This window comes from Ipomoea triloba, chromosome 6, assembly GCF_003576645.1.
Source record: "Ipomoea triloba cultivar NCNSP0323 chromosome 6, ASM357664v1".
Lineage (NCBI taxonomy): Eukaryota > Viridiplantae > Streptophyta > Magnoliopsida > Solanales > Convolvulaceae > Ipomoea > Ipomoea triloba.
The window spans coordinates 26136291-26163044 of NC_044921.1; the positions used below are offsets into that span (position 1 = coordinate 26136291).

General features: G+C 39.7%; 1 protein-coding gene and 1 pseudogene across 5 annotated transcripts; one reads left to right on the forward strand and one right to left on the reverse strand.

Moving 5' to 3' along the window:
- Positions 1-9456: 9456 nt before the first annotated feature.
- On the reverse strand, positions 9457-11339 carry LOC116023744 (annotated as a pseudogene).
- A 3364-nt stretch (positions 11340-14703) lies between these two features.
- Positions 14704-26599, forward strand: LOC116022025. Of its 5 annotated transcripts, none has more exons than XM_031262568.1 (10): positions 14704-14846; positions 17263-17649; positions 18000-18935; positions 21270-22636; positions 22716-22861; positions 23140-25002; positions 25136-25190; positions 25275-25525; positions 25616-25723; positions 25973-26599. In XM_031262568.1, the coding sequence occupies exons 2-10, from the start codon at positions 17454-17456 to the stop codon at positions 26193-26195; spliced, it is 5145 nt and encodes a 1714-aa protein (XP_031118428.1). In that variant the 5' UTR covers positions 14704-14846; positions 17263-17453; the 3' UTR covers positions 26196-26599. The 5 variants fall into 5 exon arrangements, with proteins under 5 accessions (XP_031118428.1, XP_031118432.1, XP_031118431.1 ...); XM_031262572.1 differs by having other exon boundaries at positions 18003-18935; XM_031262571.1 differs by lacking the exon at positions 14704-14846 and adding an exon at positions 15457-15785.
- Positions 26600-26754: the final 155 nt, after the last annotated feature.

Below are 26754 nucleotides of genomic sequence, written 5' to 3' on the forward strand. Positions count from 1 at the left end.
TAACTGACTCCAATACGCTCTCAGCTTGGGAGTAGGGGGTTGGTGGTGGGATAATTGGATTAGTCATTAGACTCGACCTGAAGCACATTTGGACTGACCCGAAGCAGTCAAAGCAATCAACACTATCAGTTGGTAACGGTCAAGAGTGAAGCAGGAAAAGTGCAGTGGAATGGTTCTTAAAGTACAATGCACTTAGTAGGACACCGCCTCATCAAATAACAGTTTAGTTTTTTTTTAAGTACTATTAACTCTATTACTAAATACTAATGAGTTATGACACTTGGAAAGGAGCTTGGCACTTATTAGGAGGCCATTAGTGTTGGCACTTATTAGGAGGCCTTAACGTGCGGTCATTGTGGCCTCACCACTATGTATACAAATATACACAACTCAATGTTAGAAAATGCACCACACAAATATGCATCATTAGGTACGCATCACCAAAAAGTGCACCACTAGGTATGCAAATATACATCACACAGTGTTAGCAAATGCATCATTAGGGACAGGGGAGTTATGGTGCATTATTTTGAACGTGTAGTGTATTTTTTGGTGTTTTTGTGTATTTTCATTGTGGTGTGTTTTCTAACATTGAATGGTGTGAACCGCATCGATCACACGGGAAGGCGCGGCCACATTTGAACATATATATATATATATATATATATATATATATATATATAAAGAATGACTGTTACAAAACCATTGTCATAAATGGTCATAATATCCATATTAATATTCATATTAAAAATCTTTATAACACTTTCTATAATATTATTATAGTTATACTCGTTTAGCACAAATGATTCTTCAATTTCTAATTTGATTCCATAATTTGATTCATGTGGAAAATGGTTGTTCGTTTTATTGTTCTTTCTACAATATTATTAGGAGTTAATTCCATTTTTTGTCATAGATTTATAGGTGGCATTCCACTTTTAGGCCCTGTTTGGTAAATAATCAGCATATCAGCCAATTTTGACTTATTTGACCACTATTAGTTGGTAAATAATAAGCTTTTTGTAACTCCAAAATGCTAAAATTCAAAAGGCTACTCAAAGTAGCCTTTTCAAATAGTTTTTTGAGAAAAGAAATTATACCAAACAGCCATCAGCTAACAGCTAATTTATCAAACAACTTTCTACAATCAGCCAATGTTATCAACAAATCATACCTTCTAACCCAAACAGCCATTTACCAAACAGGACCTTAGTCTTTTTTTTTTTTTTTTTTTTTTGCAAAACATCCACTTTTGATCCTAGTATTATTGTGGCATGGCCATTTTTGGTCCTCCATCAACAAAACAGTTTAAATTTCGCCAAATACAAAAGCATTTCAGTATTCGATTTTGATTTTTTTTTTCAAAAAATAAACATAAAAAATATAGCGGGTCAACCTACTTTGTATAAAAAAGATCAAAATGTCATTGTATTTAATGGCATTTCAATGGTTTTCATGACGGATGACCAAAAGTGGTCATGCCACAATAATACTATGACCAAAAGTGGATGTTTTGAAAAAAAAAAAAAGGACTAAAAGTGAAATGCCACCTATAAATATATGACAAAAAATGGAATTTTTAGTATAACACACACTTAAGGTACAAATTTAAATGATTTTTTGTCTCAAAATTGACCATTGACAAGGTCAATTTCTTCATTGTTCGCATGATAATTAAAACTTTGACAACGGCAGCCAAAGGAATATCAATAAGAATCTCTAGGTCATGACGAAAATATACGGGGTAGTTTTAGAAAAAAATTGAGGACTTTTTGAAAGAACAGAGAATTGAATGATTTTTTAAAAAATCAGAGAACTAGAAAAGTGAAAGAATGGAAAATGAAAATCTTGTTTACTAAAATTATCACTCAATTACTCACTCCTCTCCATTTTTCCACTTTATGTATACTTTTGGAGAATAGGAATAATAATACTCCTATTATTACTATTATTATTATTATTATTACTATTATTATTATACTACTACTAACAAAATTCATTTCGTGGGCATCTTTGAATTTAAAAACCTCCTTCAATTGATCCAGCAAAACACGCCCTACTACTACTACTACTACTACTACTAGTAGAACAAAATTCATTTCGTGGGCATCTTTGAATTTAAAAACCTCCTTCAATTGATCCAGCAAAACACGCCCAGAAAATGATGATGTGGCTTCTAAATATCCAAACAATCTATTAGGAAGGTAGAGAATAGCATGAATATCGTTGTTTGGAATATTGAACATCGCGTTGGCAGCAAAATCTTGAGGCCCGGATGGGAGTGCAACCACCTTGATGTATTCCGACGTCCACATAAATTGCACAAATTTTACTTCGGGCAAAGCTTTAAAACATTCCGCCATATCATTACCATTGATGACGGTGAAGTGGAGAGAATTCATCTGGATTTCAGAGAAACAAAAAACTAAATGAGGACAAAACAAAGTAAAGCCAGTGAAAACAGAATAAAAATTAATTTTCAAACAGACGATTTTGTATGAAATAGAAAACTGTGTTTGTGTATTTGATTTATTCTCCAATAAATAAGCTAGAAAATGATTTTAAAAAAAATCACAATCCAAAAATAAAACCAAAATAATCACAACAAAAATATCTATAACAAATTATACTTTCCTAACAAAAAAAATCATAACAAATTAACAATATCTAAAAAAAAACACAATAAAATCTTCCAAAAAAAAAAAACAAAAAAAAATACTACGNACAATAAAATCTTCCAAAAAAAAAAAACAAAAAAAAATACTACGGGCACAATAAACTCAATCCAGAATCTTCTAATTCCCCTTTTAATTTTCAACAACAAACCCCTTATTCCTCAATTTGAATAGAAATTCACCAAAAAAAATATTTTTTATATTTGATTGTAGATTTTTACTTTTGTAGAGTGTATACCTGTTATGTATACAAAATTGGCAATTAGTATTTTTTTTTAAATTTGTGTAAGAATATAATAAAAATTTCTCCAGTTCTTCTAACCCGTAATTTATAGGAATCGTTTCTATACTACTCCATTCATTATCACATTGAAATATTCAATTGCTGCCAAAAAAGAACAGTGGGAATATGGAATAGAAGGCTCATATTTTTCATAAATATGTTTTATGTTATTTTGTACTATACAATTATTTTCTTTATGGGATTTTTTCCTACTAGAGGTAATGAGAAAAATGATAGAATAGTATGCCCATTTTTAAAAAATGATAGAAAATTTTGTACAGGAAATAAATAATCCAGATTTCAAACACAGCTTTAATTAAAAATTTACCTTCGAGTAGAGTTACTGTGGGACTGCGGCTGGGGGGGTTAGGTCAGAGGAGGTCGGCCGGAGGGCGTGAGTGGAAAAACCGTCGGGAACAAGAAGGCAAGAACGGAAAACGAGAACAGGCGTCGCACCGGAGAAACAAGAAGGCAAGAACGGACGGAGAACGAGAGCGAAACAAGAGGGCAAGAACGGACGGAGAACGAGAGCGAAACAAGAGGGCAAGAACGGACGGAGAACGAGAGCGAACCAAGAGGGCAAGAACGGAAGGAGAACGAGAGCGAAACAAGAAGGCAAGAACGGAGAACGAGAGCGAAACAAGAAGGCAAGAACGGAGAACGAGAGCGAAACAAGAAGGCAAGAACGGAGAACGAGAGCGAAACAAGAAGGCAAGAACGGAGAACGAGAGCGAAACAAGAAGGCAAGAACGGAGAACGAGAGCGAAACAAGAAGGCAAGAACGGAGAACGAGAGCGAAACAAGAAGGCAAGAACGGAGAACGAGAGCGAAACAAGAAGGCAAGAACGGAGAACGAGAGCGAAACAAGAAGGCAAGAACGGAGAACGAGAGCGAAACAAGAAGGCAAGAACGGAGAACGAGAGCGAAACAAGAAGGCAAGAACGGAGAACGAGAGCGAAACAAGAAGGCAAGAACGGAGAACGAGAGCGAAACAAGAAGGCAAGAACGGAGAACGAGAGCGAAACAAGAAGGCAAGAACGGAGAACGAGAGCGAAACAAGAAGGCAAGAACGGAGAACGAGAGCGAAACAAGAAGGCAAGAACGGAGAACGAGAGCGAAACAAGAAGGCAAGAACGGAGAACGAGAGCGAAACAAGAAGGCAAGAACGGAGAACGAGAGCGAAACAAGAAGGCAAGAACGGAGAACGAGAGCGAAACAAGAAGGCAAGAACGGAGAACGAGAGCGAAACAAGAAGGCAAGAACGGAGAACGAGAGCGAAACAAGAAGGCAAGAACGGAGAACGAGAGCGAAACAAGAAGGCAAGAACGGAGAACGAGAGCGAAACAAGAAGGCAAGAACGGAGAACGAGAGCGAAACAAGAAGGCAAGAACGGAGAACGAGAGCGAAACAAGAAGGCAAGAACGGAGAACGAGAGCGAAACAAGAAGGCAAGAACGGAGAACGAGAGCGAAACAAGAAGGCAAGAACGGAGAACGAGAGCGAAACAAGAAGGCAAGAACGGAGAACGAGAGCGAAACAAGAAGGCAAGAACGGAGAACGAGAGCGAAACAAGAAGGCAAGAACGGAGAACGAGAGCGAAACAAGAAGGCAAGAACGGAGAACGAGAGCGAAACAAGAAGGCAAGAACGGAGAACGAGAGCGAAACAAGAAGGCAAGAACGGAGAACGAGAGCGAAACAAGAAGGCAAGAACGGAGAACGAGAGCGAAACAAGAAGGCAAGAACGGAGAACGAGAGCGAAACAAGAAGGCAAGAACGGAGAACGAGAGCGAAACAAGAAGGCAAGAACGGAGAACGAGAGCGAAACAAGAAGGCAAGAACGGAGAACGAGAGCGAAACAAGAAGGCAAGAACGGAGAACGAGAGCGAAACAAGAAGGCAAGAACGGAGAACGAGAGCGAAACAAGAAGGCAAGAACGGAGAACGAGAGCGAAACAAGAAGGCAAGAACGGAGAACGAGAGCGAAACAAGAAGGCAAGAACGGAGAACGAGAGCGAAACAAGAAGGCAAGAACGGAGAACGAGAGCGAAACAAGAAGGCAAGAACGGAGAACGAGAGCGAAACAAGAAGGCAAGAACGGAGAACGAGAGCGAAACAAGAAGGCAAGAACGGAGAACGAGAGCGAAACAAGAAGGCAAGAACGGAGAACGAGAGCGAAACAAGAAGGCAAGAACGGAGAACGAGAGCGAAACAAGAAGGCAAGAACGGAGAACGAGAGCGAAACAAGAAGGCAAGAACGGAGAACGAGAGCGAAACAAGAAGGCAAGAACGGAGAACGAGAGCGAAACAAGAAGGCAAGAACGGAGAACGAGAGCGAAACAAGAAGGCAAGAACGGAGAACGAGAGCGAAACAAGAAGGCAAGAACGGAGAACGAGAGCGAAACAAGAAGGCAAGAACGGAGAACGAGAGCGAAACAAGAAGGCAAGAACGGAGAACGAGAGCGAAACAAGAAGGCAAGAACGGAGAACGAGAGCGAAACAAGAAGGCAAGAACGGAGAACGAGAGCGAAACAAGAAGGCAAGAACGGAGAACGAGAGCGAAACAAGAAGGCAAGAACGGAGAACGAGAGCGAAACAAGAAGGCAAGAACGGAGAACGAGAGCGAAACAAGAAGGCAAGAACGGAGAACGAGAGCGAAACAAGAAGGCAAGAACGGAGAACGAGAGCGAAACAAGAAGGCAAGAACGGAGAACGAGAGCGAAACAAGAAGGCAAGAACGGAGAACGAGAGCGAAACAAGAAGGCAAGAACGGAGAACGAGAGCGAAACAAGAAGGCAAGAACGGAGAACGAGAGCGAAACAAGAAGGCAAGAACGGAGAACGAGAGCGAAACAAGAAGGCAAGAACGGAGAACGAGAGCGAAACAAGAAGGCAAGAACGGAGAACGAGAGCGAAACAAGAAGGCAAGAACGGAGAACGAGAGCGAAACAAGAAGGCAAGAACGGAGAACGAGAGCGAAACAAGAAGGCAAGAACGGAGAACGAGAGCGAAACAAGAAGGCAAGAACGGAGAACGAGAGCGAAACAAGAAGGCAAGAACGGAGAACGAGAGCGAAACAAGAAGGCAAGAACGGAGAACGAGAGCGAAACAAGAAGGCAAGAACGGAGAACGAGAGCGAAACAAGAAGGCAAGAACGGAGAACGAGAGCGAAACAAGAAGGCAAGAACGGAGAACGAGAGCGAAACAAGAAGGCAAGAACGGAGAACGAGAGCGAAACAAGAAGGCAAGAACGGAGAACGAGAGCGAAACAAGAAGGCAAGAACGGAGAACGAGAGCGAAACAAGAAGGCAAGAACGGAGAACGAGAGCGAAACAAGAAGGCAAGAACGGAGAACGAGAGCGAAACAAGAAGGCAAGAACGGAGAACGAGAGCGAAACAAGAAGGCAAGAACGGAGAACGAGAGCGAAACAAGAAGGCAAGAACGGAGAACGAGAGCGAAACAAGAAGGCAAGAACGGAGAACGAGAGCGAAACAAGAAGGCAAGAACGGAGAACGAGAGCGAAACAAGAAGGCAAGAACGGAGAACGAGAGCGAAACAAGAAGGCAAGAACGGAGAACGAGAGCGAAACAAGAAGGCAAGAACGGAGAACGAGAGCGAAACAAGAAGGCAAGAACGGAGAACGAGAGCGAAACAAGAAGGCAAGAACGGAGAACGAGAGCGAAACAAGAAGGCAAGAACGGAGAACGAGAGCGAAACAAGAAGGCAAGAACGGAGAACGAGAGCGAAACAAGAAGGCAAGAACGGAGAACGAGAGCGAAACAAGAAGGCAAGAACGGAGAACGAGAGCGAAACAAGAAGGCAAGAACGGAGAACGAGAGCGAAACAAGAAGGCAAGAACGGAGAACGAGAGCGAAACAAGAAGGCAAGAACGGAGAACGAGAGCGAAACAAGAAGGCAAGAACGGAGAACGAGAGCGAAACAAGAAGGCAAGAACGGAGAACGAGAGCGAAACAAGAAGGCAAGAACGGAGAACGAGAGCGAAACAAGAAGGCAAGAACGGAGAACGAGAGCGAAACAAGAAGGCAAGAACGGAGAACGAGAGCGAAACAAGAAGGCAAGAACGGAGAACGAGAGCGAAACAAGAAGGCAAGAACGGAGAACGAGAGCGAAACAAGAAGGCAAGAACGGAGAACGAGAGCGAAACAAGAAGGCAAGAACGGAGAACGAGAGCGAAACAAGAAGGCAAGAACGGAGAACGAGAGCGAAACAAGAAGGCAAGAACGGAGAACGAGAGCGAAACAAGAAGGCAAGAACGGAGAACGAGAGCGAAACAAGAAGGCAAGAACGGAGAACGAGAGCGAAACAAGAAGGCAAGAACGGAGAACGAGAGCGAAACAAGAAGGCAAGAACGGAGAACGAGAGCGAAACAAGAAGGCAAGAACGGAGAACGAGAGCGAAACAAGAAGGCAAGAACGGAGAACGAGAGCGAAACAAGAAGGCAAGAACGGAGAACGAGAGCGAAACAAGAAGGCAAGAACGGAGAACGAGAGCGAAACAAGAAGGCAAGAACGGAGAACGAGAGCGAAACAAGAAGGCAAGAACGGAGAACGAGAGCGAAACAAGAAGGCAAGAACGGAGAACGAGAGCGAAACAAGAAGGCAAGAACGGAGAACGAGAGCGAAACAAGAAGGCAAGAACGGAGAACGAGAGCGAAACAAGAAGGCAAGAACGGAGAACGAGAGCGAAACAAGAAGGCAAGAACGGAGAACGAGAGCGAAACAAGAAGGCAAGAACGGAGAACGAGAGCGAAACAAGAAGGCAAGAACGGAGAACGAGAGCGAAACAAGAAGGCAAGAACGGAGAACGAGAGCGAAACAAGAAGGCAAGAACGGAGAACGAGAGCGAAACAAGAAGGCAAGAACGGAGAACGAGAGCGAAACAAGAAGGCAAGAACGGAGAACGAGAGCGAAACAAGAAGGCAAGAACGGACGGAGAACGAGAGCGAAACAAGAGGGCAAGAACGGACGGAGAACGAGAGCGAAACAAGAGGGCAAGAACGGACGGAGAACGAGAGCGAAACAAGAAGGCAAGAACGGAGAACGAGAGCGAAACAAGAAGGCAAGAACGGAGAACTAGAGCGAAACAAGAAAGCATGCAAGAACGGAGAACGAGAGGGAAACAAGAAGGCAAGAACGGAGAACGGAGAACGGAGAACGAGAACAGAAAAACGGGATTTCAGGTACGGTGAAGGCCACCGGGAAAACAAGAAGGCAACAACGGAGAACGAGAACAGAAAAACGGTAATGAAGGATTTCAGATACGGTGAAGGCCACCGGAGAAACAAGAAGGCAAGAAAGGAGAACGAGAACAGGCGTCGACTCTTGGAAATACGGTGAAAAGTGGCCGGAGGGCGTGAGCGCAACAGTGGGTGGAAAAACAAAGGGCTTTATAGCTTTGGATATTTCTACTGAGAATCGTTTTCCATCTGTTTTACTTCCTGAACAAAAATAGGAAAGTTTCCAAAAACAAAAATAGGAGAAAGCGAAAAAAGGACCCACAACTTACGTGGCGAAAACCCATTGCCCGTGTGAGTGTGTCCACACCAAATTTAATTTACATTTTAGTAGTACCGCCACAAAATTTGCCTCTACACGTTAAACTTGTCGAGTTTATGCACTGACAAGTTCTCCCACATATTTTTTGTGCACACAAAAGCATACAAAATAAATTTCTGAACAAGCTATAATTTAACCGTAACTAATTAACATGAGATCTAAACCGTAATGTATAAGTGTGGTATAAGGAAACATCTAGGACACTCTTAGTACCATTTTTTGAAGAAGTGCTCACTTTTGTGATGCATTAATCACTTGACTAGGTTCAGCATTCTCGAGTACATCAGCAATTATGGCAGCATATATGCAGCGTCACCAAGTGGCTCGTCTACGGCTCTCTTTAGCATGAAGGCATGTAGCGCAATTGAGAAATATAACTAGTATTTATTTTTCAAATATGATTTAGGTACATAATTTGTGTTTGTAGTCACAGACTTTTACAACACAGGACACAACAATTCGTGACATAATGCACAACTACTAATTTGTTTCAAGTGCAAAATTCATATTATCAAAATACAAAATTTAATAACATACGTAAGACATAAAAACTCACAAACACAAAGACATACACTAGTGTCCACAATGCACTATGAACCTTAGTCCACGGCATAAGGATGGCTAGAATGACTACTAAATATTGATGAAGAGACGAAACAAACAGGTTAACCAAAAACAAATAATAATAATAATAATAATAATAATAATAATAATAATAATAATAATAGTAATAGTAGGATGAGTAATTAAATTTCTTGAGCTATATTACTCCTAAAAATATAATCCAAAAGCTGAAGTGGCTTTTATATTAAAACAGGCTGCATTGAATAAATCTCCCCAACAAAAGAAACAGTATACATAGTGATATCAATAAATAAATATATATAAACACAATGTTCTAACTCTTGCTCATTTCTCACACCTCTTTAGTCATTAGCATCAAGAGTAAAGACATAGTCCTTGTCAAAGCCCACATAAGAATCACACTTGAAATGAAGTGTATACATCTTTTTCCCAGATTTTGCAGGAGCAGCAAAGTTAAGTATGACTGTGGACTTCCTTTGGACACTCATCATCACCCTCTTAATGGCAAGCAGCTTGTTGCTTTTGGGATCACCAACCACAACCCACCATCCTTCATATTTTTTAACAGGATACCTAGGTGCCAAAACTGGTGCAACCTCTGTTGTTCTCCCAACCGTTACCTTCAAACTGATGTCTTCCCCGCTAGCCCTCACATTCTCACTGTCTACCACTTCGTACGACATGTCTATGTTGGGAAAGCGGTCGCTACATCGTGCAATGTCCATCAGCTGAGTGTCCGGCATTTGCAACAGCTCACGCCTCTCGCCATCTCCCATTTCCAACAAATCAGAAACTGTCTCGATACTCTTGCCAGGATTCTCCTGGCACTTCTTGGCTAGCTCTTTAGTGAGATGTGGGAGCTGGAGTAGCATTGAATCAAATCCCCACATGGCTTGGGTCACCATTTGGCTCACTTCCATAGCGAGGAGTGCAAGGCTGAGCCAACCGTTACTAGAAATAACATCAACCATGGCCCCAAGAAGCCTATTAGCATAAAGAATCACCTGTTGTTGGTCAGCAGCCAGATTTTCTTCACCCACCATCTGCCTACAGAAGTGGGCCTGCAATAGAGCATTAGCCTTCACGCGTGGATCTGAGTAGTTTGGATTCTCAAAAGAGTAGCGATGCTCATTAACCAGACTTCTTATCAACTCCTCTCGCCTGGCCGAATAGGAAGCTGTTGGTACTCTGAAGCTGCTGTCAGAATTTCCAGTAAACCCTTTAGTTTTGTCGTGGGCGTCAAAGAACTACTAAATCGATCTACAGTTGTATAATTAATATAGTAATTTGATGCTATTACCCCAAGATTATTTGGTGAAAGTAAGAAGTCAGAATCAAAAGTAACACATCTGCTGGCTCCCAGATCACTCGATGTTTTCTTCACAGTCACATGAAGGTGGTTCAACAAGCTTGTATAATCAACACCACCCTGCAAATTGTAGTAATTTGGATTCTGAATGAGCCTTCTGTACAGGAAACTCCCGCGCAGGAAATCAACTGCATCCTGTCTGTTTCGGATAACTTCAGAAACCACCTCAGCATTCAAATGATCATGGAAATAGTGTTGCAACTGGCTTTCAACAGGGAATAATGCTTTAAAAAATAAGTTCTTGCAGTAATCTTTCCCTGTCGCCCCATTTTCCCTGCCATCACAGTGCTGTGTTCCCATAACCACCACCAGGTTTGCTGAAAAGGGAAATCCACAACACATTGAACTGCTAATGACACATACTTGCGCCAATCCATTTTTGAACACCATCTTCACTATGTCTTGATCAGTCTTAGTCAAGCCCTCATGCAAGTAACATACCCCATATTTCAATGCTTCTTTCAACTCGTATTCCTCAATGCTTTCAACAAAAGGCAGCTCCACTAGTGCTAATAACAACTTGTCCCTCCTCAAATAAGTTTCCAAATAAAAAGCAGCTTCTTTTACATGCTCTGTTGAAGAAACATAAACAATAGCAGGTTTCCCACTGCTTACATGCTGTACAATTGCAGTATAAAAGTGCTTTCGCATATTCTGCAAATTCTCTGAAATGGGAAAATCAGCACCCCGGATGATGAGTTTTCTAAGGGGCACAAGCTTGGGACCAATGGGAAAGCTGAAAAGTCCATTAGAGGTACCCCCAATCCATTCTCCCAAATCCCTGGCATTCACCACAGAAGTTGATAAAGCAACAATACGGATCTTCTTCTCGAGTTGACTTGCAATATATCTCATCCTGGGCTCCTGGCAATAATCACTTCCAAGACATGACCACCCTGATCACCAATCAGGTGGAGCTCATCAACAATGAAAAGACTGACTTGCTGCACATGTTTCCACTGTTTCCAGCGACGGGATAAAGCATCCCATTTCTCAGGTGTGCTAATAACAACTTGTCCCTCCTCAACAAGTTTCAGGTCAGTAGCTGTCTCCCCAGTGAGTTCAACAACTCTAACCCCTAGGCCCTCACCAAACTTCTTCTTCCAATCACTATAACGCTCCTTAGCAAGACCCTCTCTTGGAGCTATATACACTGCACGCATGACACTGTCTGACAATCCTTTCTGATGATCCCTCAAAATTGAAAATTCCGAGCATATGGTCTTCCCACTACCCGTTGGGGCTGCAACCAATACATTGTCATCAGAATTGTATAAGACATTAAAGACTTTAGTTTGGACTGGGTTGAAATGTTTGAATTCTTGATAAAAGACTTCATACGCAGGATTTTTCAAAGCAGCCACAGGAAGGGGTTGCACGTCTACTGGAACAGTAGGAGGAGGAATGTTTTCTGGCAAAACAAGATGCCGGAAGGAACCTGGGAAACCAATCTCAAATCCTAACCACACATCACTAACCACTTGAATGAAGTACTGAGAGAGTTGATGCTTATACCTCTTTTTGCCCTGTCCAGAGTGAATGGGCTCTGATGAAAAAAGAGAATGTATATCCATAGTGGGCTTCTTAAATCCACCAAAGTTTTCCATATCAATTAAGGTCCAAAATGAGTTTGGTGGTTCTTGAGAACTTGAATTGCCATTGTACTTGAACCGTTTGAAATCATGTGAATGTGACATCTGAGAACCTGGATTCAGGATGGAAAACAAAATTATTTCAGCAATATAATCTACCCAGCCATGTAATTTTTGTATTCAAAAAATCAAACGCTTAGTTTACTGAGCACCCTGAACAATAACGATAACAACAATGATAATCATATAATCATAAATATGAATTGAAAAGACTGAAGCCATATTCATAACACTGATTTTGTGTTCAAGGGAATACTCAGACTCAGTTGTATATTCGGATATCTAAAAGAACACCCAAAATAAATAAAAACAAAGCCTAGATCTTCAATAACATTCTTAGTTATACATTCGGATATTTAAAACAACAGCAAAAACAAAAAGCAGAACGCAGAGACAAACATATGAACAAATTTACCTGGAATGCCAGCAGAGTCGGCGAAGGGCGTGCCTGAATTTTGACTCGGAAATGCAGACGTTTGGTTTCCGGTGACGACGACGGAGTTGACGGCAGAGAAATACTCGCGCTCAGGCGAGCCGCCGGTGGTGTCGTGTGGGTTTAGTAGGAAATAAGTCTATTATGTTACGGTATTTAGTTCGTTTATGGTTACCTAATATAATTAATTTTATGAAATTCACTAATCACTAATCACTAATCACTATTCAGTTTGTATTGTAATGGGAATGCTCATTCTTAATGCTTTTGGTATTAGTTATTCCTTTCTAATTAGGAATAGATCATTGTAAAAAAATAAAATAAAAATTTCAGCATAACACTATATATACAATGTAACAATATTGAATCTTGCTTGTTGAATTGTTGTTTGTAATGCTTTGTTAGTCAAGCAACCATTTGAAGTGACCTGTTTTAATGATTTTTTTTTTTTTTGTTTTAAATCTGTTTTAATGATGAGTTAACTATAAATGCAAACATGTCTAAAATTGTTGTAATGTTCATAATCAAACAAGTTATGCATAGTTGTGTATGTAATGCTTGGTTAGTTGTTCCTAATCACTTGAAGTGATTCATTTTGACAATAAAGTAACTCAAACCGTTGTTAATGTATAATTTACTTATATGTTATGCATTATTGTAGTTATAAACACATATAAAATACACGACTCAATGCTATTAACGCATATAACAGGCAACGTCAGTTAAGGCATAGACGTATGGACTATCACCCTAATGGTGAGGATCGTTATATGATCACTCAGTATATAATATACATACATGCTCGATATCACGTGTTGATCACTAAGCAGAGTGAGTCTCGACTATTTACCAACCAGAAGGCCCATTGACCCGATATAGCATGGTCAACCGAGCAGGAAGTTTGCTGGCAACAGTACGCCAGTCTCTTTGGTTATTCCCGGCTATGATTGATCGGGACGGTTGAGCCGACCTCCCATTCTTAGAATCCCAAGCTCTTTCTTATTGGAATGACTCAGTTTTGACTATATCGAGGGTGTCAGGAACCTAATTACATGTGCACGCAAATCGATAGAGCATCCGAGGTTCCCCTTGTGCATGAGCTCCACGCGTCGCCAATACTTGTCACCCAATATGTGTTTCCCTTTCATCACCTATAAATACCGCATTAAATGCGATTTAGAGGGGACTTTTGGATCTTTCCCTTACACTTAAGAAGAGCTCGGGATTGTCTGAGTGATAGCCAGTTCTCTAAGCTTGCCCCTTTAAACCAACAAGCAGATTAGAGAAGGATCGCGACGTAATCCGATCCTCGTAAGTTGTACATATTTGTGAGACCTATAGTATTTTGTCCATCACCGAATTTATAAATATACATGATAGTTATAGGAACACGTGTCATCCAAATAAACAATAAAATGCACATATGTAGTTCCCTAAAGGGTGATTAGATACACAAAGGTTATACTAGTCAAATTGATTATCCTCTATCATTCCCTTTGGTTATAGGAAGAAAATATAATGTTTCTATCTAGCATATAAATATTAAGTTTTATTGTATTATAAAATAAGAATGTTATTTATATTGAAGATACGTGAAATTTCGTCAACTATAATACACACTTGTTTCATAGTTGTAATGTATGTTAAGTTTGTGTGTAGTTATAAAAATATTTTTTTAAAAAAGTAATAAAAAGACTGATATTTACATCTTGAAGAAAATAATGAGAAAGGTCATTCATTTTTTTCCCACCCTTTTGCTAAGCACTCTAACCTTTTTTGGAGGGAAAATTTCAAAAAAAAAAAAAAAAGGCTTTAGCTTTGGATATTTCTACTGACAATCATTTTCCAGTTGGATTATTTATTTCCTGAACAAAAATAGGAAAAAGCGAAAAATAATAATACAGTGGTGGACCCACAACTTACGTGGCGAAAACCCATTGCCCGTGTGACCGAGTCCACACCAAAAGGTACCAATCAAATCAAGGACCGAACCTCAGGCTCGGGTGCCGAACCGACATCCAAGCTGATCCGGTTCGACGAAAAATCTCAATAATTTGGTTTTACTTTTACACGTTTATTTTATTTTTTAATTTAATTAATTTAATTTCGATCTCTTTATCTTTCTTCCTGCAAAGTCTCTCTCTCTTCTCTGTCTCTGTCACACCCCCTTTCACCCTTTGAAGCTCCCATTTCTATCGCCCTTTCAAACCCTACAATTCGCAGAACGGAAGGATCGATTCGGAGCTCCATTGCTGTCCGCCTCGGCATTTTGCTTAGGTTTGTGCATCGGTTTCAATTATTTTCGCTTATTTTGTTTGCTGGCTGCTCTCTAACCCTAACACTCCTATCTCTACTCGACCAATGCACTGTTCTGCACTTGGCGGGCCAATTTCCGCTAGGTTTTGCGCTCGTTTGGTTTGTGTTGCAACCATTTAACTGCTTGCCGAGCCGTGTAGTGATTGACTATGGAGTCAATCTGTGATTTTGCTTCGTGAATTGCGATGCAACTGATTAGTTCTATTAGTATGCTTAGAATTCGCTGGAAAGTTGTTGCTTTTGTGTGAGAAAACGTTCTTTGTTGGGGCTTATGTGTTTTAGGACTTTATTATGTGGAATTAGTAGTGGGTAGTGTTATTGTGTACGAAATGTGGGCTTATGTTTAAAGGTGGTCCAATTCATCAGGTCATGTTAGCTTCTCTAAACAGTGTTTGTCTGTTTCCGGTTCAATGAATCTATCTTTGTTGTATACCTAGTTACTAGGTACACCACGGCATGCTTGGCGCACCTAGCCAATGATGTTCATGTGATAATACATAATGTTTTGATGGTAGTACAACAATGCTAAGATCATAATCCAGCTACAATTTATCATTTGAATATTATTGTGTTATAATAATTTCAAAATCTTTTTAATATCATTTCAACATTGTTAACAACCTAAGAACTAGTGGGAATTTTCATTGAATTATTAAGAATGACAGGATAGTTCAAGGGCTTGTGGAGTTGTGATGAATTTAGAGTTTGGTAGGAGTGAATGGAGATGAAAAATTCTTGCAGCTTACCCCAGCAAGATCGTGATTAGGACTTAGCTGAGTTTAGTAAAGTTCATGAAGTATGTTGAACTCAGTATGAGCATAATGTGTGGTGTTTCAATTAATTGATGCAAGATTTACCGGATTGGACATTGTGCAAGACTCAAATTACTGAATTCCTCAGGTAATTATTTCGGTGTAATAAATTGTACCACTGTGTGGAAGATTTTAAATATGAGCCCAAAATGTTATGCTAATATTGGCATTGCCAACTTTAAAACAAAATTGCTAAAATTACTATTCATGGTTATGGAAATGTGTAATGTATATAAGAATTTAGAATGCGAGAAAGTGAAACTAGATGAATCATCAACACGGGGTTTCGATGATGATTACAGCAATGCCCAGCTACTCTGGTCTATCTTTTTCGGGGTAGGTGGGGGTGGGGTAACCCTTGTGTATAATTATAGAAAGCTTAGCCTCTCTTCAATTCAAACCCTACTACTCATCTTCGATCTCCGTCATCCTCCTCACTTAGTATGCTTCCATACCTTGTGTATAATTATAGAAAGTCTAGCCTCTCTTCAAACCCTACTCATCTCCATCGTCCTCCTTGCTCCGTATGCTTCCATATCCCTTGTGTATTATTATAGAAAGCTTAGCCTTCTTCAAACTCTACTACTCATCTCTGTCATCCTCATCCTCGCTCGGTATGTTTCCACATCCCTTGTTGTTAAGGTATCTCCTCTTTCTTTCCATTCCATGTACTTTCTCTCTCTTTTTGCGTTGGATTCTGAGATTCAATCTCAATTTCTTCTGTTCCCTCAATTTTTAAATCTTTCACTTTGCCTATAATGAAACAAGAACAAAGAGATAGAGGGGAATCATGTAAAGGGAGGGCATCTTTGATTTTCGCTAACCTTAACCTTAGGTTTTGATTTTGTTATGGAACATTATAATTACAGAGTAATTTTTTTTAAATTCTTTATATAGATATTTGATTTCACTTTACTTTATTAGAACACCTTTGTTTTTTTTTTTTTTTTTTTTTTTTTTTTGGGTTATGAATCAAAGAATATTTGTATATTTCAAGTAAATATGTAGAGAAAAGCATGGCCTTATTGGCTGGAGTAGCTATTAAACAAGTTGAGTAGAGGCTATTCAATTGAATATTTTCATTTCAGAGGGTTATTATTGCTTTGTCAAATGTCAATATTTTGTTGGTAGTTTTAGAGGTTTAACATTTTATTAGTTATTTTCATGATAGTAAAAAAATCAATGGAGCAAGGGATATAAGTTTTATGAGATCAACTAAACTTTGTGCCTAGAGGGAGACAACTTGGGTTTTGTTTATCCTCCCCTGCTCAATATGCTAATGCAGTATCTGTTGCATGATCAACTGTCATTGCATATAACCTGTATTTTACAGGGGATGGGGGGAGGGCTTTGTTGTGTGCATGTTTTTCTATTTGTAGTTCAAATTATATGTATATCACTTATTATTATTATTAGTAGTAGTAGTAGTATATTATTATAAAAGTGAATTTCCATAAAACTTTGTGCCATAAGGTAAAGCGACAAACTCTAACGATGAAAAGAGTGCTTGTTATTAAACTGTTGTCAGTAGAAGTGTTTCACCGAACTTGATGTGTCTTTTGCAGGAGGTTGTGGTGAGGATGCTGGATGTGGATTGTATATTTCAAGAAAAGTGGGATTTCAAATGTGATTATGCTTGAATTTGGATTTTAAATTTGGCCTCAATTGTTGATAGTCAGCTTTCACATCATTGGCATCTCACATAATTGGTTAGAGTTTGATATACGGATTAAAGATTTTGGACTTAACACCATCAATGCCTGGCAACGAAGTTGGAGATAGGCTCCACAATTTCTTTGCACAAGAGAACTTCTCACAGGGACAGCATCAAGCACAGGTGCTGGATGGGAATTGGCCAGCTCTGAATAATAATAATAATCTGTTGAATGAAAACCCGAGACCAATTGGTTTACTGGGTTCCAACCCAAAAGGTTACAATTTGCAGCCTCCAGGTATTTATGGATTGATTTTTCAATTGAATTACATGTCTCTTCTGGTGTTGTGAAATGGAGGTTGGGCTTGGTGTAATGGCCAAGTCATTTGTTGATTGTTTGGATTCTGGTTGGGATGTAAAGTTCTTTAAAAATATTCTTAAAGGCTGTGCACCTTTTCCTTCTGTAAACACTGTAAGATGCATTACCCTTATGCATTGTCTGACCTTTCTGTTAATCTCTCTTTAGAAAGTTTCTTGGTTGCTGAACTGATTAGGGTGCAAGTATCTTTTTTACTTAGGGAATTTAGATGCCTTATGGCTATATAGTATTGTTTGAGGATATAATTGTCTCTTTCCCCTTTGTTTCAGTAGTAGATAATGGGAGAGGACCTGGCAGTCATATGTTGAATGGTCCACATGGCATGAACTTCCCTCAATCCAGTCCAAGGCCTGAGGTTTCTAAAAGCCAATTGCAGAGTCAACAGCAAAATTTTAACGACTACATGTATGGACATCTTTACCAGGCGCGTCAAGATGAAGGAAAGTTTCTTGCTGTGAACACAGGTTCTGATCAATGTAATGTAGCATCATTAGGCTCATCTTTCTATGATTCACAACAAGGTGTGGGACCTGAGCATCAGACTCACACACCAGTTAGGTCTGAAGCTTCTGAATCTCCTGGTAGTTTTAATCTTTTTGGGAGTCAACACCAATTGAGTTCTCACCAATCAAATATGCTGCAACCCCCTCAGCGCCAGCAGTCTGGGTTTAATGACATGCAACAGCAAATAATGCTGATGAGAATGCAGGAACTTCAGCGACAACAGCAACTTCAACAACTAGATGCAAGGCAACAAAATACCTTCAACCAGATTTCACCCTTTTCTAAGGTGACATCAAGCAGCCATCCCTCTTCTTTGGGTAATGGCACTATAAATTCAGGTGGAGTTAGTTATCCATGGGCAACTGAAACTGGTAACACAAACTGGTTGCAGCGACATTCACCAGGATTGCAGGGTTCCTCTAATGGTCTCATTTCTACTAATCATGGTCAAGGACAAAACTTAATGGGTTTAATTCCTCAGCAGACCGACCAATCTCTTTATGGAGTTCCTGTTTCAAGTTCAAGAGCAGGTGTAACCCAATATACCCAGACGATGACTGATAGGACATACATACAGCCAACAGATTCCTTCAATAATTCATTTCAAGGTAATCAGTATTTTGCATTGCCAGATCAGCTTGGCAGTCAGGACAGAGCACTTGCTTCTAAACAGAAATTCCAAAGTGAAAATTTCTTTGGACATGCTCCTGGCGAGTCTTTAANTTTTTTTTTTTTTTTTTTTTTTTTTTTTTTTTTTTTGGGTTATGAATCAAAGAATATTTGTATATTTCAAGTAAATATGTAGAGAAAAGCATGGCCTTATTGGCTGGAGTAGCTATTAAACAAGTTGAGTAGAGGCTATTCAATTGAATATTTTCATTTCAGAGGGTTATTATTGCTTTGTCAAATGTCAATATTTTGTTGGTAGTTTTAGAGGTTTAACATTTTATTAGTTATTTTCATGATAGTAAAAAAATCAATGGAGCAAGGGATATAAGTTTTATGAGATCAACTAAACTTTGTGCCTAGAGGGAGACAACTTGGGTTTTGTTTATCCTCCCCTGCTCAATATGCTAATGCAGTATCTGTTGCATGATCAACTGTCATTGCATATAACCTGTATTTTACAGGGGATGGGGGGAGGGCTTTGTTGTGTGCATGTTTTTCTATTTGTAGTTCAAATTATATGTATATCACTTATTATTATTATTAGTAGTAGTAGTAGTATATTATTATAAAAGTGAATTTCCATAAAACTTTGTGCCATAAGGTAAAGCGACAAACTCTAACGATGAAAAGAGTGCTTGTTATTAAACTGTTGTCAGTAGAAGTGTTTCACCGAACTTGATGTGTCTTTTGCAGGAGGTTGTGGTGAGGATGCTGGATGTGGATTGTATATTTCAAGAAAAGTGGGATTTCAAATGTGATTATGCTTGAATTTGGATTTTAAATTTGGCCTCAATTGTTGATAGTCAGCTTTCACATCATTGGCATCTCACATAATTGGTTAGAGTTTGATATACGGATTAAAGATTTTGGACTTAACACCATCAATGCCTGGCAACGAAGTTGGAGATAGGCTCCACAATTTCTTTGCACAAGAGAACTTCTCACAGGGACAGCATCAAGCACAGGTGCTGGATGGGAATTGGCCAGCTCTGAATAATAATAATAATCTGTTGAATGAAAACCCGAGACCAATTGGTTTACTGGGTTCCAACCCAAAAGGTTACAATTTGCAGCCTCCAGGTATTTATGGATTGATTTTTCAATTGAATTACATGTCTCTTCTGGTGTTGTGAAATGGAGGTTGGGCTTGGTGTAATGGCCAAGTCATTTGTTGATTGTTTGGATTCTGGTTGGGATGTAAAGTTCTTTAAAAATATTCTTAAAGGCTGTGCACCTTTTCCTTCTGTAAACACTGTAAGATGCATTACCCTTATGCATTGTCTGACCTTTCTGTTAATCTCTCTTTAGAAAGTTTCTTGGTTGCTGAACTGATTAGGGTGCAAGTATCTTTTTTACTTAGGGAATTTAGATGCCTTATGGCTATATAGTATTGTTTGAGGATATAATTGTCTCTTTCCCCTTTGTTTCAGTAGTAGATAATGGGAGAGGACCTGGCAGTCATATGTTGAATGGTCCACATGGCATGAACTTCCCTCAATCCAGTCCAAGGCCTGAGGTTTCTAAAAGCCAATTGCAGAGTCAACAGCAAAATTTTAACGACTACATGTATGGACATCTTTACCAGGCGCGTCAAGATGAAGGAAAGTTTCTTGCTGTGAACACAGGTTCTGATCAATGTAATGTAGCATCATTAGGCTCATCTTTCTATGATTCACAACAAGGTGTGGGACCTGAGCATCAGACTCACACACCAGTTAGGTCTGAAGCTTCTGAATCTCCTGGTAGTTTTAATCTTTTTGGGAGTCAACACCAATTGAGTTCTCACCAATCAAATATGCTGCAACCCCCTCAGCGCCAGCAGTCTGGGTTTAATGACATGCAACAGCAAATAATGCTGATGAGAATGCAGGAACTTCAGCGACAACAGCAACTTCAACAACTAGATGCAAGGCAACAAAATACCTTCAACCAGATTTCACCCTTTTCTAAGGTGACATCAAGCAGCCATCCCTCTTCTTTGGGTAATGGCACTATAAATTCAGGTGGAGTTAGTTATCCATGGGCAACTGAAACTGGTAACACAAACTGGTTGCAGCGACATTCACCAGGATTGCAGGGTTCCTCTAATGGTCTCATTTCTACTAATCATGGTCAAGGACAAAACTTAATGGGTTTAATTCCTCAGCAGACCGACCAATCTCTTTATGGAGTTCCTGTTTCAAGTTCAAGAGCAGGTGTAACCCAATATACCCAGACGATGACTGATAGGACATACATACAGCCAACAGATTCCTTCAATAATTCATTTCAAGGTAATCAGTATTTTGCATTGCCAGATCAGCTTGGCAGTCAGGACAGAGCACTTGCTTCTAAACAGAAATTCCAAAGTGAAAATTTCTTTGGACATGCTCCTGGCGAGTCTTTAAACAGTACAATTAATGCGGAGAACTTTCAGCAAGTGAATTCCATGCAAAGAAGTACATCTGTGCAGGAATTCCAATTGCGACAGGAACTGGCTCTTCCTTCAACAAACTCACTGGAAAAAACAGAAACGCAAGCTGCCTCCTCACACAATGATGTAGGTCTTGATCCTACAGAAGAAAAAATTTTGTTTGGTTCAGATGATAATATATGGGCTGCCTTTGGTAAGAGCACCAATTTGAGTGGGGAAGCCTGTGATTCAGTTGATGGTACAGGTCTACTCAATGGCGGTACTTGGAGTGCTCTCATGCAGTCTGCTGTTGCAGAAACTTCTAGCACTGATGTACAACCACGGGAAGAGTGGAGTGGTTTGAATTTTCACATTTCTGATGGTCCATCAGGGAATCAAAACATTTCAACATGTAACAGTGGTAAACTGCCAAATTCTTTTGCTGAAGGCAAAGTGCCTATTGCTTCATCGTTGAGTTCTGAGCCTATTCGGCCTTCTGACTGTACTAATGTGAACGATAGTTATTGCAATCTCCAAGGGTCCCATCAGTCTGGTCATAAACTTCCCTATGAACTTGGCCATGGTCTGCAAACACATTCTTCTCAGAGATTTGTGCAACCGTCTGAGCAAGGAAGCAAGTGGATGGATGCCGGTTCATTACAAAGGGCAAGAGCTGTTCATGGTGGTGCTTCATACAAAGCTGATCCTGGCCCTAGCCCAGCTGTTGATTTGCAGCCTGCTAGATCATCTGTTGCTAATGCCCATGTGAACTCTGAGATCAATGGCTTGAATACTGCTGGCTTTACTTTGAAGCCAAGTTCTATGAGGAGTGCTGAGGAATCCAGTCAATTTCTTTCTAGTAGTTCTCAAATTAATTATTGGAAGAATGCAAACCCCTTTGCTAAGGGTCAAGGAAGTGATGGCTTGGAGGAATCACAGCTTCGTGTTATCAGGGATAACCAATTTTCAAACTCATTGCAAGCCACCTCTGATAGAGAAGTTAAAACTCATGAGATGGATAACAGAGACAAACAGGAGAACTCCAATGACAGCTACCACTCCAACGTATCACACCACACATCTGTTGGTAGTTTGAGGGGAAATGCGTTGTCTGATGTTAGTGATTCAAGGCCTGGCAAGGAAAAGTTTACTAACCAAGTTGGCAAGAAAATTTCTACACGGAAATTTCAGTATCACCCTATGGGAAACCTGGATGAAGATGTAGATCCTCATGGAGTGAAAAAGCCTATACACAAACAGACTGTGGTTCAGCAGAATGCCCAGTTTGGCCAGTCAATGTTTTCCCCTCAGGTTCCAAAGAGTTCTATTGATGTGGGAAAGGTAAATGTGTTCCCAGTGTCACACATGTAATGTATACTCCAAATTCTGGTCTGACAGTATTATTGGATTTTATTTACAGAGGCAACCATTAGATGGCCTAAGAGATGGCAAAGGCCTAGCTGAGGCACATTCTCAGAGCTGCTTCCCTAGCTCTGGATCAAATATGGCTGCCCGTTTGAGTAGATCTATTGATATTCACTCACCTAATGCTGAGTCTCCATCTAGGTATTTGATAACTGTATTCTTCATCTCTTGTGAATCAGTTCACTTTATGTTAATGGAATCTGCCATTAATTTGTTGTTTATTCATTTGGACTGTTTTAATTGAATGCTGTAACATATGTGCAGTTTGCTTTTGAATGCAATGACAATTGATAGTATTAGATAGATTATCAGTAACCTCATTCTCTTGTGAAGCTCATCACAAATGTTATAAAAACTCCATGTATTTAATCTACACCTTATAGTTTTCTTTAATATTGTGAACTGTTCTATTATTGCAGTCCAAACATGCTACAGCTTCTACAGAAGGTGGATCAATCCAGAGAATTTGGTGCCTCAATGCAGCAGAATGCATCATCTGAAATGCCAGAAGCGGAAAACTCAGATGGGTCTATGGCACACCTGCAGCGAAGCCATTCATCAGCTTCTCAAGGATATGGCTTACAGCTTGGTCCTCCATCCCAATGCATGCCAACTAAAAATAACTTACTTTCATCTCAAAGCTCTATGCAAACTGTTAATTCTTCATTTGTGATTCATTCTGCTGTTGAGATTGGTGAAAATGGTCAAGCACAGGCTGCTCCTCCATCTCAGGTTCAATCTTCACCTTTTTCCCGTGGTACAATCCATGGAGAGTTGAGTAATAACAGATCTGGAGTCCCAGGAAACAGCAAGAATGAATCCACTCTTTATAAGATGCATGGAAAATTTTCATCAGCATTTAGTTCTGGCTATATGTCTTCAAGAAGCCTGCTTGAAAATCAGCAGATGGTTACTGGACAGGCTTTGATAAATCAGTCCAATAATTCTTTCAAATGCGCTGCGAATTCTGCAGGGAAAGATGATTCTCAGGGGGAAGCTTCTGGTGGTCTTTCTATGGAAATTTTCTCACGCGAGGCAATGGGCAATAGTTCACATGCCAACCTACCTACATCCTTGGATACTGCTAAGCCAACTAGTTACAGCAATACTTGTGAAGGGGTCTCAACCCCTCAAACATCAGTTCAGCATCTTCCAGTTTCTCAGCCTACCACTGTTTCTGGCATCTCTCAACAAAAGTCCTTATCAGAAGTACTGAATAATATTTCAACCAATTCTCAGGCACATCTATTTGGTGTTCAGTTTCGTAAGGAGTTGTCAAACCAATTGAATATTGTTGAATCATCGTCCTCTGCTTTAGGCAGTCAAGGGGATCAAGATACGACAAATGGAAGGAAGTTCTCATCTGAGATTGATGCAATTTCTGTAAATTCATTGGGTAATGTTCAGGGAGAAATGAAACAAGCAAAGCCACAATCCTCTAGAAACATTGACTCTGCTCAGGAACTGAATCAATCCCAAGGAGAAGCTACTGTCAAGACCATTTCGGATGTATCTCCTGTGAATTCAACATCAATGCAGAAAGATATCGAAGCCTTTGGCCAGTCTTTGAAACCAAATAACTTTTCTCATCTTAACTACTCAATAAATCAAATGCGGGCCATGAAGAACATGGAGACTGAACAAAGCAATATGATGCTGAAAAGAATTAGAGCACCAGATGGCAGTCCAGGTGGTCAACAAATGTCTCATGCATCCTCTCCTTCAGGAGATTCTGGAATGTTAAGCTTGCCTGGGTCAGATAATTTGGAAAGAAACAGAACTGCTCAACAAGGAACAGTACCTACTCAGGATATTCCCGCACTTTGTCAGTATGATTCTCAGAGCAGTTCTCTTGCAAATAGTATTTCTGTTAAACAGGAGCACAATCAGATTACTCCCCAGATGGCACAATCTTGGTTTAATCGGTATGGAACCAGTAAAAATGGGCAGACATTGCCAATGCATGAGGCACAAAAAGCTGCTGCTGCGCAAATTGCTGAACCACCTTTCACTTTTCAGAAGTCCTCCAATAGTTTGCATGCAATTAATTCCATGCAGCAACTAATGGGTGCTAATACTGATAGAAGCCAACATAGTAATGTTGGGCAAAGCTCGCTCCCAACACCAGTACATGTTGAGCATTTTCCTTCACGATCTTTGTCAGTAAACATGACTGGTCAGCATTCAATACCAAGACCAAAGAAGCGCATGCGTGTTACAGAAGATCTGATTCCTTGGTACAAAGAGGTTTCACAGGATTTGCAGGATCTTCAGAATATAAGGTTTTTATTTTCCTAACATCAATAATCATTCCAATGTCACTTGAGGTTTCATTGCCTCTATGCATCTTTAGTATATTGTCCTTAAATATAACTAGTGCCTGGCACCTGCTAATATGCTTGAACTGTCTTGCAGTGGTAGTACTGCAGAAAGAGCTTGGGCAAAAGGAACCAATCGGCTTACTGAAAAGGTGCAATATTTAAGTTGGTTGTACTATTGTGTGCTTTGGATTATACTTTGTTTTTGGTTTCTAAATAGCTTCTTGTAATGAAAGGTTGAAGAAGACATCAGTTTGACTGAAGTGCCACCAAGGCTAAGAGCTAAAAGAAGGCTTCTCTTGACAACTCAGCTTATGCAGCAATTATTTCACCCTCCACCTGCATCAATTCTTTCAGCAGATTCCAAGTTGAAGTTTGAGAATGTGGTTTACTCAGCTTCTAGATTGGCTTTGGGTGGTGCATGTGGCCTGGTTTCTAGCTTTAATGGGAAGACCAGTATGACCAAGGCAGATGATGACAAAGAGCTGTAAGTTTTCCTTGGATTTATGTGGAGCTTGTTTAAACGTCTTATTTGGGTTTTTTTTCCTCTAATAATATTTCTTAATATGTTCTGTAGATCATTTGATACGCACAAAACATCAGAGAGCAATGGTGATAAGCATTTTTCAAAAATTGTGGAACAATTCGAAGAGAGAAAAAGGAAGTTAGAAGATGATTTGTGGGAGTAATGCCCTACATCTTTGTTTCTCATTTATTGTTTTTGAGTCTAAAAGAAAATGAGACCAATACTGCAATGATGTAGTAACAGGTGCAAATGAGCTGCGCCTAATCTATGATGTTTGAGCTTGCCCGGTGAAATAAACAATCTGTCTCAAGCTCAGATTATTTATTTTCACCAACTTTTCTTTTCCATTTTCAGATTTTCTGCTTATTCCTCCTGTTTTTTCCCTCATACAATCTTTGCTGCATGCAGACTGGACTACAGCGAATCATTTTTGGATTTGACACTGGAAAGCCAAGATGTGGAGAAGTTCTCAATTATCAACCGATTTGCAAAGTTCTATAACCGTGGGCAAGCTAATGCTTCATCTTCCTCAGATCCACGTATTCTTCAAGGTCAGCCACAGAGATACGTGACTGCACTTCCAATGACTAAAACAGATCTTCCTGTTGGGGTACAATGTCTTTCTCTATGATTAAATTTATTCTTCCCCATTTCTAGTTGCAATATTCTTTTAGTCCTGGGTATATGCACAATGCACTGCCACCCGCTACAACACATGGAAACCACAGAAATCAGAGTGGATGACCATTAGTTTGGTTAAGATAGGCTTTGATCTTTTCCCTTTTAGGCCATTGATGATATTATTGAGACAATACAAATGCAGTCCATGTGTATACTTATTTGAAATGAAGGAATGTTGCCCCATCATTTTATTTTTTATTTTTACAAGAAAATGGGGAGAAGAGTTATTAGGCCTCAGAAATCCACAATGCAAAATATTCATGTTATTGGCTACGCACATTGCGCATCACACATAAATTACATAGCATGTATTGTATAATATATCGATATTTGGTTAAAAGTTTCTTAGAGATCTTTTTGTTGTAATATTTTGTTTAATTTAGATTATTACTTTGGTTTCATTTGAATTTTGGCAGATTTTGTTATTGTACTTGTAAAACTGATTTCAAAACTAAATACAATCACTAATAACATTGAAGAAAGGCATTGGTGATCTCCAATTGTTATAT